At 40.4% G+C, this 15,106-nt stretch overlaps 1 protein-coding gene across 1 annotated transcript in view; it reads left to right on the forward strand.

Moving 5' to 3' along the window:
- The first annotated feature begins 38 nt into the window (after window positions 1-38).
- NAA15 (N-alpha-acetyltransferase 15, NatA auxiliary subunit) overlaps window positions 39-15,106 on the forward strand; it is a 33,205-nt gene continuing 18,137 nt past the window's right edge. Inside the window, exons 1-6 of the mRNA XM_079989489.1 lie at window positions 39-304; window positions 8,432-8,516; window positions 10,734-10,838; window positions 11,331-11,488; window positions 12,903-13,037; window positions 13,534-13,687. Coding sequence (XP_079845615.1) covers window positions 251-304; window positions 8,432-8,516; window positions 10,734-10,838; window positions 11,331-11,488; window positions 12,903-13,037; window positions 13,534-13,687 — 691 coding nt within the window. The 5' untranslated portion in view covers window positions 39-250. The remainder of the gene's footprint in view (window positions 305-8,431; window positions 8,517-10,733; window positions 10,839-11,330; window positions 11,489-12,902; window positions 13,038-13,533; window positions 13,688-15,106) is intronic.

The raw sequence follows: 15,106 nt of genomic DNA on the forward strand, positions 1-15,106 counted from the left end.
TTGGGGAGGAAGCGCCAGGAGGAGGAGGAGGAGGAGCAGCAGCAGCAGCAACAGGCGACGGCGGTGCTGCTGCTGGTGGTGGTAGCCGCGGCGGCCTGGCGGGCAGTCCCTCCCGGGAGGTGGCGGCGGCGGCGGCGGCGGAAGCAGCGGCAGCAGCGCTCAAGCCTCGGCAGGAGGAGGGAGCTGGTTCACCGGCCCGGTAGCAGCAAGAAGGGCGGCGGCGGTGGTGGCGGCAGCAGCGGCGGAGACGATGCCGTCCGTGAGCCTCCCGCCGAAGGAGAACGCGCTGTTCAAGCGCATCTTGGTGAGTCGAGGTGGGGGGGGACAAGCGGAGAAAGGCCGCCCGGCTCCTTCCCTCACGGGCTTGGGAGGCGGCGGCGGCGCCTCGCTCGCTGCCCCTCGGAAGTGGGCCCCGGCGGCGTTGCCCCAGGCCGCCTGCCTGCCCGCCTCTGGCTCGGCCCCCTTGCAAGAGGCCGGGCCCCGGTGCCCCCCGCGCCGGGCGCCGCTGACAGGTGCCCCCTGGAGCTCGAGGGGTTCCTCGTTCCAGAGCCGCCCGTGGAACGCGCCGGGCATCCCCCGCTCCAGGCGCGGCCGGGAAGAGATTCTTGTCTGGCGGGGGCTGGGGGGCGGGGGTCTCGTGCGCCAGCAGGGTGTCCTAAAAATAGCATTGGCGACCGTGGTGGGTGGGGGAAGAAAGGCGCGCGGCTGGGAAGGGGCTTTTATCCAGCGGATTTGCGGGGAAGCTGGAAAGGCAGCGTTTATCATTTAAGTTGGGGAGAGTTTCTCCAACTTGGGACGCGCGCTAAGGTTTTGTTCTGCCCTTGCCCTCCTGAGCGCGCGGTGCTTCTGCAAAGTGATCCGCGCAGCGTCTCTCGGCGATCGACTTCAGATTCCCGGGGAACTGCACGCTCCTTTAAGAGGGTTGAGAATAGACCGGTGACGAACAGGGAGGGAGCAGCAGCTCGTGCGCGCTGTGTAGTTCATGCCTGCTAATGTAGAATAGGCTTAGGGGACTCAGTTGTGCCACACGCCACTGAAAATAATCCTGTGTGTTTGTGTACTTTAAAAAGTGCAGCGTTAGAATGTACATGCAACGAAGTAGTGGTAGGCAGAAACAATCCTACTAAGGGCTACTTTGAAGTAAGTCTCATTGTATTCATTTAAGGATACATAGGATGCTAAGCCAAGTTGTCATAATAATGTAGTCCATACTACAATTCTAAAATAAAATAAAGCTGATTTGTATAGTTCTTTTAGTCTGTTTAATCCTTTTATTAAATCAGTAAGTAAAGGGGGGGGGAATACCTCCACCAATCTTTTACAGATCAGTTACTTTACAGTGCAATACTAATGTCTGTTCAGATATAAATTCTATTAAATTCATCGGGGCTTACTCCCAGGCAGGTGAGATTAGGATTCTACTCTTAATTGAAACAACTGGTGAAGTGGGCAACTGAAAACATTGTTTATTAAGAAACTGTAGTTAAGGGTGCCTTACATTTTATCTATTAAAACTTAGAAGCAAATGGATTTCTTTCTTGAGAATGTTAATCAATGTGCTGGTTGGTTATCTGGTATGCTTTGCATTCATAAATTATTTGATTGTCTATTAATAATACCCTTACAAACGTGTTTCTGTGGAACAATCTGTGCTCAAGAAACAACTTAGGAAAAAGAAATATTGAATTGTTCCCAAGTAGTTATAAGGCCTTGGTATTAAAATGATAATTGTAAATAATACTAGGTGCAATCTAGCCATTGATTAAAGTGTTTTAAGTCCCATTGACTAGGGCAGAATACAGTTGAACATGTGCTAGATTGTGTCCAGAGTATTGTAGTGTTCAAATTCTGTGGTTGCTGAGCCTGCGGACTTGCATGAGTAGCACACTATAGCCTCACTGAAAGAAATTGGGGTACAATTATATTATGGACAACATGAAAACTGATAAGGAAAAGGATTGTGTTATCTATGTGATCTCATAAGTTATGCAGGTGAAAATTAAGCACCTGCTTAATTTCAGTAATGAGGTCAAGTACTCCTGAAGTGTAGAACCTAGACATTACCATGACTAACATGGGGCTTTGAGCCATAGTAAAGCATGGAGTGATTATTGCTTCATTGTTGCAATTGGACGCATGCTTTTGGAACAACCAGTTCAGCATAAGATGAGGAATTTAATTCAATGTTCCTTGCTTGCCCCAGCTTGCTTGTGTACATTTTAACAATGTTATGCAAATGAACAGGTCTGTAAAATGCTTTTATCAAGCACATTTAAGGGACTCACCCAGATTAGTTGTTATCCTCAGAAAGTGCTAAACTTGTCTAGTTTCTTATGCTGAGGTTTTCAGATGCATGGCAAATCAAATAAATGCAGCTATGCAGCTACATCTTTAGAACAGTTGCTACCATTCCAGTTTACAGCCAGCTAATGCCAGTTGCTTTTTCCCATCTAGATTACTGAACCTGTAGCTTTGCTTTCTAGGACTTTCTTTTATCAGTGCAATGTGTAGTTAACAACTGAGATGAAAATGCATGTGTGCTCAGCTTCAAGAAACTGATGTTAGCCAATCCAAGTGGTCTGCTAGAAAGTGGAGCATGCTGTGCGTGTGGGATGTGTGGCATAGTATGCTTACCCCACCTCCAAATCTTTGGCATACCTAAATATGATCAGCACACACCCCATAGCATGTATGCTTGGTATGTGTAATCTTTTCCACTTCATATTTTCATAAGGTAAGCACTGCATATTTCACATGCATGCATGCTATTGCTATGAGTAGGCATTAAAGCAAAGGTAAAGTGGTCTAGCAGGGCCCACTGCAGATTACTAATGAAGGTTTAAATGGGTTTTGAAAAGTATGCAGGCTATTTACAAAATAAAAAGGGCCGTGTTAGCTTTGGAAATTTTATACATGTCCCCATTTGCATGTCACAGTAAGCCATAGTTAGAAATAAACTATGACTTACTGTAAATGTGCAGTTACAGATAGGTAGCCGTGTTGGTCTGCCATAGTCAAAACAAAATAAAAGAAAAAAATTCCTTCCAGTAGCACCTTAAAGACCAACTAAGTTAATTGTAAATGTGCACTGTAAATGTGCAGTGTGTTTAAACAAGTTTCTTAAATTGCACCTGCCCAACTCTGCCTTTTGCCAGTTGGGGGGGAAGGAAGGCATAGCACTACTTTAGTTTCTGTTTCTCAAAACACTCCATGAGAAGAAGCCATGGTTTGAGGAGAAATAAACCACAAGCTCTTGTTTGCACATAAACCTAAAACAGAGCTGTGGTTTATTGCCTTTCAGCTCAGCAAAGGGAGGAGTGAGGCATATGCCAATGGCTCATTCACAGTAAACCAAAGTTTGTTTCAGACTGTGGCTTACCATGATGTGTGAACCAGACCAATGGTAGAAACATAAGGCAGGTGGGTGACCTTTAATAGGAAAGGCAAATATCCCCCTAGTGTCCTCATAATTTTCTTTTGGTAGGCATATTTTCAATTTTTTAAATCTTAAATGAAAACTCTGGTATTTGGGGTCTCTCTAAACTTACCTGCTTGAATGGTGATAAGTTAACTAGATACTAACTATTCATTTCCCATAGATAAGTAAGGATTAAATAGGAATTTCACCTTTGGGTCATCTGTAGTTTAAGAAGCCTTATTGCTTTTAGAGCTCTGTATCATACCATTTATGTATCATTAATTAAACCAAGCCTCAAATCTCAGTTATAATTCCTTGCCATCAGATATCACTTCTAAAGTAGCATATCACCAGTTAGCATCCTCTGGAGAATTTCCAGTGTAAGAAGAGACTGTGTGGACATTGGTAGGGTTGCCTTACACATTCAGAAGCTGAAGAGGCTGTTCTTCAGCTTAGGTAAAGGTAAAGGTACCCCTGCCCGTACGGGCCAGTCTTGACAGACTCTGGGGTTGTGCGCCCATCTCACTTAAGAGGCCAGGGGCCAGCGCTGTCCGGAGACACTTCCGGGTCACGTGGCCAGCGTGACATCGCTGCTCTGGCGAGCCAGAGCCGCACACGGAAACGCCGTTTACCTTCCCGCTGGTAAGCGGTCCCTATTTATCTACTTGCACCCGGAGGTGCTTTCGAACTGCTAGGTTGGCAGGCGCTAGGACCGAGCAGCGGGAGCGCACCCCGCCGCAGGGATTCGAACCGCCGACCTTTCGATCGGCAAGCCCTAGGCGCTGAGGCTTTAACCCACAGCGCCACCTGCGTTCTTCAGCTTACAAACTGATTAATAATCTTTAGCAACTTCAGTCTGCCTCCCTAGAGGAGATGGAAGACTCCTGCTTTCTTTCTGCTCTGTTTCCACAAACCATAGCTGAGATTAGCTTTGGTTAAGAGATAAACTAAACTGTGGTTAGTCTAAAGCAGAAGCTTCTAATATCCTTGAAGCTGTTCTGAAGAAAGGGTGGTGGATATGATTTTAAGGCTTCATTGTTAAACTGAACTGTGATTTAGCATTGCATGTGAACCTGGCCAATGAAAACTTATTGTGATTGGAAAACTTTGGAAAGAATGATTGAGACATTTGGCCTTCAGAATACAGTATCTCTCTTTTCAGTTTTTCTCTAAAAACTTTGTCATCAAGATACAAAACTACAACAAATAAACTCCTGCATAGCTTTCCACTGATTTTGCATAAATCCTTTATCGGTGTCACTGTGGATGCATGATTATATGCCTACTGCAAGAAACGTATTGTGTGTCACTATAGATCATGAATTTGCCAATAGGTTCATAGTTAGCATTCTCTATAACTGATCATCTGCATTAACATTTCATTTTTATTACAGATAGGTAGCCGTGTTGGTCTGCCATAGTCAAAACAAAATAAAAAAATTCCTTCCAGTAGCACCTTAAAGACCGACTAAGTTAGTTCGTGGTATGAGCTTTCGTGTGCATGCACACTTCTTCAGATTTCATTTTTATTGCAAGGAATTATATCTGTACTCTATTACTTGTTTATCCCGTACCCCTTACGCCAGTAGTCTTCGGTTTTTCAGACCCAACATGCAACATATGTTCTGCTTCTCATTTTTCTGATAGATGTCCATCTTTCTCTTGGATTTTCTCCTTCTCTATTCTTTTCTTGTTCTCCCCACTTCTCCATGCTCCCTGTTCTCTTCTTTCTCCTTCCGAGATAATAGCATGCAAAACAAAAAAGGGAGTAGTGCTGCAACTGGTACAACCCACTTCAACTTGGATGTAACCAAATCCTCAAGCCACCAGTTGGTAGATTAATGCTTTAAATAAGTTTAGATTAGCTAGAATCAAACTTGTAAGCAACCAGTATAGTGAGCCTATGCACTGTGGAAATTTGCACTAATTACTAAGTAAACTTCAAATGTCTTGTTTTCAAATATTGCCTGTAGCATCCTTCCTTTCATAATAGCACTGATAACTTAAACAATTTAGCAGAAATAAGCTACAGTCACTTGGTCACTGCATGAAAAAGTGTAGAATTTAAAACATGCTTCCCAGTGCATATATGTAAAAGGGAGTGTGGCACAGTGGTGTGTGATGTAGTAGTTAGAGTGTAAAACTATGACACTACCTTGAGCTCCTTGGAGGAAAGGTGAAATATGGTAAAAATGCCATAATTAAATAAATTAAAGTGTTTACTCGCATTCAGAGGTAACAATAACCATAGGGAGAATCAGCACTATTTGTATATTTAGTAGTTTATTTGCAGAATGGTTTTGAACCCTGGAGTTAGAAGTAAAATGCCCTACATAATATATATATATATATATATATGAGCTAGCCATAGACTATGCTGCATAAACCTGGTTGTGCAACATTGTGCTAGTACATTAAATGCCTGGTGGTCTGAATGACTTTTGGAGTTAATTATTGAATTGAAGGGCTATTTATAAATATGGAGAGCAAATTAAGTTGATGACCACAGTTATCACTAGCCCAAATAAAGGTGACTGTTCCCTTCTCCATGTTCATATTGCTCCTTGGTATATCAATGTGGTTGTTATCTTGTGTAGACATTTGGAAACATGGGGCTGTTTTTCCAGCTCAGCATGACACTTTAGGACACACCCTGGAGAGTCACTGATAGAATCTGTAGGATAGCTCCCTACTCAACAGAGTAATGAAGCATCTTAACTAGATTCAAGTTATTGCTGTTTTGGCAAAGCAAGATCAGTCATAGGCAAGACATTAAATGTTTATGGATATAATTATTATATAGGTCAAACTTCAATAGGAGTGAAAGTACATGGAATTCAGCCACAGAGTATCTGTATATGCAACCTAAACTGCAGGTTTGGCTTCAGCTGCAGCATCAGTTCACTATTGCATTGATAATAGCCCAGATGACTTGAGCTGCTACAGCCAGAAGTTCTTAATAAGGATGCAGAGAGGTGGTTCAAAGGGAACCTCTTGGGAAAGTGACCTTCTGAATTCTGATTGTGTAAACAAGTTTATAGCTAAGCTACAGGAGCAGCTAATGGGCTGTTCTTAATTTAGCAATGTGAAGAATAAATGACTTCCCCCAGCAATAAATTCCTTATTAATGACAGCTTATTAGAGAGATGATACTCCATGGGGTGTCATTTCTTTTTATTTTTCTGCCCTTATATCTAAAAAGACAAAATTGAGTATGGGAGTAAAATCACAACACACCATTTCCCAAATTTCAAAGACAACTTGTGATGGAAGAAACCTACTGTGCCAAACTGTTGAGCATTGAGCACTGTAGATCTTTTATACATTAATTCTAATTAGGTTTTATAATACATAGACAATAATGTTCCTTTTGGGCTGAAGAACTATTGATAGTGCCACAGATGGACTTCGATTGATTCAGAAAATGTGGAGCTTCAGAATGATTTTGAAATTACTTATGGGTCTCTTAATCTAGTCAGAAATGAATGTTAACGAACATACTTTCCCAAGCATGTGTATGTAGAATAACCTAAGTTCTTTAGTAGCATCCTCCCCAAGAGTAAATTAGTTTTGAGGGTTGTTGTTTAAAAAAAAGAAAGTTGGTTCTTAAGATAAGTTAGTTAACATTCAATATGGCTGCATACTACTTAGCATGCAGCCTTTATGGCTGTTTTATCACTCTTATGTGGACAGTTTTATTTTTACTGTGAAACTTATACAATTGGGATGAGCCATAACTCAGGGCCTGTGCTTTGCCATATATAAGTCCCAGTTTTCCCCATGCCATCTCCAGAGACTGGCTGAGTTCACACTTTAAACCATAATTTGATGTGATGTGAATTTCAGGCTCACTTGCTTCTACCCTACCCTCCTGTTATATAGCTGGGAGGATAAGCTCAGACGCTTCATTTCTGCAGAAATGCTGTTTGTCATTCCACCTGAACTGACAAACTGTTGTTAATAGTAACAATGCTTTGTCTGAAACACACTAACTTCAAACTCTGATTTTCTGTGATGTACATGAAGTTAGGATTCTGGCAGTGACTCATTCCCGCCCCCGCCCCCCATTCCCAGGTTTCTGATTTGGACTTTGAATGGTGAACACTAATGCTCTAGAAGATACTTTGCTTATTTTGATTCTCCTTAGTTTTTAGAAAAATGAAATCTTCAATCACATTCTGCGATGAAAGCAAAACTTGTGATGTAACTGTCAAGAACTGTTCGACAGTGGAATTTGCTGCCAAGGAGTGTGCTGGAGTCTCCTTCTTTGGAGGTCTTTAAGCAGAGGCTTGACAACCATATGTCAGGAGTGCTCTGATGGTGTTTCCTGCTTGGCAGGGGGTTGGACTCGATGGCCCTTGTGGTCTCTTCCAACTCTTATGATTCTATGATTCTATGAACTTTATGATATACTACCTGTGTAATAAATCATTGGGCTTTTAACAGTGAATTGCAATGGGGCAAGTCATTTTCAGGAATAGACTAGGAATAACTTTCTTCTTACTAATATCTATTTATCATTTTGCTGAAGTGTTTGGAAGAATCATGTTCTTTACTCCTGAAATTTGTTTCTCCCAACCTTTAATTGTATACAGAACACAATAAGAGCAGAAATACTTGTGCTAGAAACTGTTAGCACATGCGACTAAAGGGATCCCTCATGTTTAAAGTTGCCACCCACGTATCCCTTCAAAACTAAGTTATATCCAACAAAATATTTGCATGAGTGAACAATTTTAGCTCACACAAAGCCACTTCCCTCCCTCTGCTGTCCCTGTGAACATCCCCAAATCTGGTTTTCTCAACCCACTCCCCAAGAGCAAATTGGCTGGATGTAGAGGTGCACAGGGGATGGAGGGGAAGTTCTGCTGCATGAGCAAAAATTGCTCTGCTCATGCAATGACTTGGTTGGATTCATTCTTGCTTGATATGGTTAAGGGTTTATGAGTGTAGCTTATTTCTATCACATTTGTTACAGTTGCTTTGGATTTTTTTTTTTTTTTGTCTTTACAGAGGTGTTATGAACATAAACAGTACAGAAATGGTTTGAAATTTTGCAAACAAATTCTTTCCAATCCAAAGTTTGCAGAACATGGAGGTGAGTCTTCAGACTTCTACATAAACAAGTACTGGTTCTGAACATATTAAGTTTTAAAATTGGCTTATATTTATAGTTTGCCTCATCCTTATGGTTTGGATTGGGTAGCAATATATGTCTACAATTCAATTTGAATTATGAAATTGAATTTTTAAAAAACTTCAGCCTCATTCCAGTCATGAAAACAAAGCCTAAATCGAAAGACCTTTTGAAAAATGGCCAAAATGTATACAAAGGTCTGTAATTGAAGGGCAATTATTCTCCTGTGTATCCACATTCATGATATGTTGGAACATTTCTTAGACTTGTAAACTGCTAAGAAAAACTGAAAGTGGTAGTAGATGTGATGGTGACAGAACTGCCTTGAAACAGCATTTGGCACTGAAATACAGAAAGTGGAGTGGGTGATTGCATATGGAGAAGAGACAGGCCCTGAACCCTTCTTCAGTCTTGCCTACATCCCCACAATCCCTTCTCCCTGGCTGCTATTCTAACCAAACTCATTTCTGTTTTCAAGGCTTGTGGGGTTGGGGAGGGTGACTTTGGGAAGAGGCGGTATGCTAAGGTAGAACATCCCACTTTCTTAGCTTAGAGGAACATAGGAAGCTGCCTTATACTGAGTCAGAGACCATTATTCCATTATGCTCAGTATTGTCAACACTGACTGGTAGTGGCTGTCCAGTAGTTTGGGCAGGGGTTTGAGCCTGGATAGCTCAGTTGGTTAGACCATGGTGCTGATAACACTCAAGGTTGCAGGTTCGATCCCTGTATGGACCAGCTGCATATTTCTGCATTGCAGGGGGTTGGACTAGATGATCCTCAGGGTCCCTTCCAACTCTACAGTTCTATGATTCTGTGACTTTCTCATAACTGAAGATTCCAGGGATTGAACCTGAGGCCTTCTGCATGCAACAGGTCATGGTGTACCACTGTGCTTAAAGCCCTTCTGGCTTAAGATTGCCCCACGCAATCTTTGTATGTGTTTGAACACACACAAAGCCAGGAGGGAGGCAGAAGAAACAAAAAGAATGCAGAAATTCTCAGTGCCAGCTTGGAATGTTTATTGTAGCGCAACGAGGTTTGGAATAAGTTCCTTCTTCAGGAGTTATCTTAAACTTATTGAATCAGCTTATACAGATGCTGTTGCCTATCTGGCACTACCTGAAAGATGAGTCCTCTCCCCCACTCCCCACACCTAATGTCAATTCCATGATACAAATTGACCCTTTGCCCCAAGTTGTTATTAGCTGCAGAGAAGAAAATGGGCACTAACTAATTAAGCACAGCAGGTTTAGGGATGGAGGGAATTGTATTGGGAATCTATGCCGAGGAGCACTAACTTTATTTATTAACTGAATTTACCATCTCATGAAATAAGTTCTCTTGGTGGCTCACAAAACAGAAACAACAATTAAAATGCAGTATAGAACAATACAAGCAATTAAAAATTAAAAGCACAATTAAAATACAGATTTAAAAACCTGTGGGTGATATCCAGAGTCGCACAAATAGACTCTGATCAGGTATAGGATTTCTCCTTTTTCTATTATCCACTGTTTTCCCAACATCTGCTCTAGATAGTCTCCCAACCTTTCAAAGTGACTTTGGGGTGTGTGGTTCTGCCTGCAGATGGACACTTTGTTGTTTTCATCCTAAAAAGATTGGACCGTAAATAATCTTATCCCATTCTTCTCTTCAGCACAAAACATGCCCCATCCCATATCCCACTGCTTTTAATATCAATCAATCAATCTTTATTACGGTCCAGAGACCCAACAAATACTGCTTTTAATAGAAGAAAGGTATGGCACGACATCCAGTCACAGATCTCTTGCGGAGAGATAAATTGCTCCTGAGATCCTGCACATTTGAAACAATTAAGATCCACTGAAACCTGCCAGTCATAGCACATACAGTTACCCTTCTGGGAATCTACTACAAATAAATGTTCAATCAGTAAGGAATTATTTGTTTGAACAAAAATTAAGGGCATCTTCCAACAGAAAAGGGATTTGCTCTTAAAGATGCAGAAGCACTTCTGTGTAATAGGCATATCCCTGCTTTCAGATTTATAGAAATGCTGCTTGGAATTTAAAACAAAATCTACTGATAGAAGTCTCTGCTACCAGTTTCTCTGTTCATAAAACTTCAAAATATGTATTACTATTACTATGGCTTGGCACAGCTGGTAATGATTTTTTTTCTTTTTCTTTTTAGAAACCCTGGCTATGAAAGGACTAACGCTAAACTGCCTAGGTAAAAAAGAAGAGGCATATGAATTGGTGCGAAGGGGGCTACGAAATGACTTGAAGAGTCATGTCTGTATCCTTTTCAATGTGCACATTAGATTGGCAAACAAAGAAAATGATAAGCAATAAAAAATAAACAGAAAACATTCTATATAAACTAGAACATAAAATGTAGTCTCTCCCTTCGTATTATGTACCTTCTAAAAGGCATTTCTTGAAACTTTTTGAACAGTTATATTACAGCCTTTGGAGCAACCATCCTAGCTTTTAGTCCGTAATGTACCTTACTAATTCTATTTACAGACCAGATTCAAGTGAGTGCCTGAGCAGCAGAATCTTAGAAATATTTGGGCCGCATAATTGTGTATTTAAGGGCTGACTTCTAATACTCCGAGGATCCTTACACATATTTCATTGTAAGTGTTATGCTAGTTTGTATTGGTATACTAGTTACAGGTTTCTCTAGCTGAGGGGGGGAAAGCATTTACAGACTTGGAAATAGTTGAATGAGTTGTTTCTCATTTTCAATTGTTGCAAAATGGATTACCTTAACTGAGGTTTCCAGGTTGGCATGTGTATGGCCTCCTCCAACGATCAGACAAGAAATATGATGAAGCCATCAAATGTTATAGAAATGCACTGAAATGGGATAAGGACAATCTCCAAATTTTGAGGGACCTTTCTCTGCTACAAATTCAAATGAGGGATCTTGAAGGCTACAGGGTAAGTCAAGAACAAGCCTCAGGAAGGTTTTTCAAGCGCAGTAACTCTAAATAGTTCTTAAACTATGAAAAGTATGAGCGAGCAAAACCTTTTTGCCTTGCTTTCTACCATAATAATTTGGTAGGGATTTTGTTATTGTTTAATCGTTTAGTCGTGTCTGACTCTTTGTGACCCCATGGACCAGAGCATGTGCTAGGGATTTAGTTGAGTACAAAATGATTTCACATATAGTGCTTTCTTAAGTGATTAGAATAATGCACATTTCTGCTTGCTGACTTGTCAAAGAACTAGGCTCAGATTATCAAAGACAGAGTCATAAAATTTAGAGTTGGAAGGGATACTTAGAGTCATTCCATGCAATGCAGGAATGTCAGCTACAGCATCCATGACAGATGGCCATCTAACTTCTGCTTAAAAAACATCCAAAGTAGGAGAGTCTACCACCTCTTGTGGGAGTCTGTTCCACTGTCAGAAAGTTCTTCCTGATGTTTAGTTGGAATCTCCTTTCTTGTAACTTGAATCCATTGCTTCATGTCCTGCCCTCCTGAGCAGGAGAAAACAAGCTTGCTCCATCTTCCATGTGGCAGCCCTTTAGATATTTGAAGATGGCTATCACATTTCCCCTCAGTCTTCTCTTACCCAGGCTAAACATATCCAACTTTCTCAACCATTCCTCATAAGGCTTGGTTTCTAGACCCTTGATCATCTTTGTTGCCCTCCTCTGCACACGTTCCAGTTTCTCAATATCCTTCTGAAATTGTGTCAGCCAGAACTGGACACAGTACTCCAGCTGTGGTCTGGCCAAGGCAGAATAGAGTAATAATACTATTACGTCTCTTGATCTGGAAGATCAAGATAGTTACACTGGTTCTGCAGAAAGAATTGTCCACCTTTTCCTTTTATAATGCAATCCTAAAATAGTGATGGCCTTTTTTTGTCTGGATTGTTTGATTTCTAAAATGGTTTCTGAGTTACATTTCTGTGTCGTAATTCAACAGCTGTTCTTCCCAGTGTCTTTCTTCTTAGAAGCCTGAGATGTTAGTAAAGTTGTCAGGTATTAGTATTTTGTGCAAGTTGTTATTAACTCATCTCATTGCTTAGTTCCACACAGATTTAGTCATTATGATCCTTAGCTGTGTTGATGCCATAGTTGATAGTGCTCAGGATTTACTACAAAAATTATACTAGTTCTATCATCAGCACCATTCAGGTTTCTTTAAAAACACAGTCTGGAATAGTCACATTGATCAAACTGTTTTTCAGAGATTCTGTACGAAATGTATATGAAGGTTTTTATATGTTGAAACCTTAAATTTTGAACTCTTGTCATTGATTTCTTGATTAATACTGTTGATTTAGTTATGAATCCAGAAGACTGGAATGTGAAAGCTACTATTTTATTACATTTATGCAGGAAACTAGGTATCAGTTACTTCAACTTAGACCTGCACAGCGAGCATCATGGATTGGCTATGCGATTGCTTATCATCTTTTGGAAGACTATGAAATGGCAGCAAAGATTTTGGAGGAATTTAGGAAGACTCAACAGGTATCATGAAAAAAAAACCAACCAAGTTTGTATATAACTAAAATAATCAGAATCGAAATGGAAAAATAAAATATAATATTTTGTGTGTCTTAAGGACTAGGTAAAAACATTTACCTATCAGATTCTCCCTATGGAGCTGATGGTTGATGTAATCTATCATCCAAAAGTAGAAAACATGCATGGATTGAGTATTCCCATCCTTCCATAAGTGATCGTTTCTTTCAGAACTACCAATGCCAACCATGTGCTTGGCTGGTACATGTGCTATCTTGATTCAGCAAAGGACAATGTTTGGGAGATTGAAGAGCCACATACAGGTGGCATTACCAGTTCAAAATCTCCCTCTTCTTTTCTGTACGTATATGGGTCACATCTGACAATCCAGATGGTCAGCCCTTTTTCCTCATACAGGTCACCTTGATCAGTTCATGTGTGGTTTTGGTTGCAATGCTAACATTAAAAGGATGAATACTGAAGTGTTTTCTTACCTATGCAGACATCTCCTGATAAAGTAGACTACGAGTATAGTGAGCTACTCTTGTATCAAAATCAAGTCCTCCGGGAAGCAGGACTATATAAGGAAGCTTTGGACCATCTTAGTACCTATGAAAAGCAAATCTGTGACAAATTAGCAGTTGAAGAAACTAAAGGTAAATGAGCCAATAGGATTCTCTTGTTCCTAAGGCTGTTCTCAAGGAGAAATAGTAAATGAATAAGAAATAAGTTGCCTTACAATTACTACATAATTGGCAAGTTCAAAGTGTACTATATATTAATTTGGGAGTGCTATGTATTTTTCTACATGTTAAATTAATAATAGAGTTGATTCTTTTAAAGGCTGTCAACAATCTGGTAAGTGGGTGTGACTTTGTATTGTAACCAGGAAGCAAGAAAAATTGGAGGCAAGCTGGCCTTAAGTCTTGAACTTAATTGAATATATTATACAGTGGTACCTTGGGTTAAGTAGTGGGAGGGACAGGGGTGAAGAGAGAACAGAAATGCTTGCACTGTTGGAATGATTTGCTAGCTCTGTGTTGAATATCTTCCGTAGAATTCTTGATGAAAGAGCTGAGTCCCAACAGCAAAGGGCAGATGTTCTCATACAAGTGCACTTCTCACAGATAACATACACAAACAATAGCTATATTTTGCAGCAGAGGCCATCCTGCAGATAACCATCTTATCAGGAGATCCATTCCACATGCTATAGGCATTGGGACTTTCAGTGTGGCATTGCCTGCTTTTTGGAACTCTCCTATTTGCATATCAGACAGGCGTCTTATCTGTTTATTTTCTGGTGCCTGCTAAAGACATTGCTCTTCCAACAAGCTTTCTAAAATCTTTATCCCAGCTGGTACCTGTCCTGAATGTGAATTGATTTTCCATATGTGGTGGTGATTTAAACTTTATAATTTTTTAATGTTTTGCTTTAAACTGGTTTTATATATGTATTGTGTCAATTTATTGTAATTGCTTTGAGATGCCCCAATGGAAATGATTCATAAATGAAATTTAATAATAATTGGCTTAAACCTTAGCAGGACTATATTATATATTGTTGCTGTTACTTTCATCTCCTCCAGTCCTCAAAAGTACAGAATTCAGCATCTTCATATTCCTTGGTTGTATTTTTATTTCTTTTTAAAGCGTATTTCAGGCCTTTCTTGCTTTGAATAAAAATTTGGAACATATTGGTAGTCTGTGTGCCCTTCACACAAAAGTATATTAGGTTATATTGGTGCAAAATATGATAGCAAATCTTGGGGGCATGCAGGGGGTGAGGGGGAAAAGGTCTGTTCTGTTTGGACACTCAGAAGTCTGTTAGATATTACCCAGCAACTTTGTGAAGACTCTCTTTTTTTTGTTAGCGACAACTGTTGTATCTTAACAATGCATAAGATCTGTAGTAGCTTCAGACAAGTAAATCCCTTGCCTGTGGCAGTATATAGGCTTTGCTTGATAGAAAAGGGCTCTACACAAGTAGGAAATGTATCATGTTGAAGGTTAGCTCCATGATACTTAGAAATACATTGTTTCATTGGCACAATATATAAAAATATGTATATATT

The sequence above is a fragment of the Podarcis cretensis genome (genome assembly GCF_951804945.1).
Source record: "Podarcis cretensis genome assembly, chromosome: 9".
NCBI lineage: Eukaryota > Metazoa > Chordata > Lepidosauria > Squamata > Lacertidae > Podarcis > Podarcis cretensis.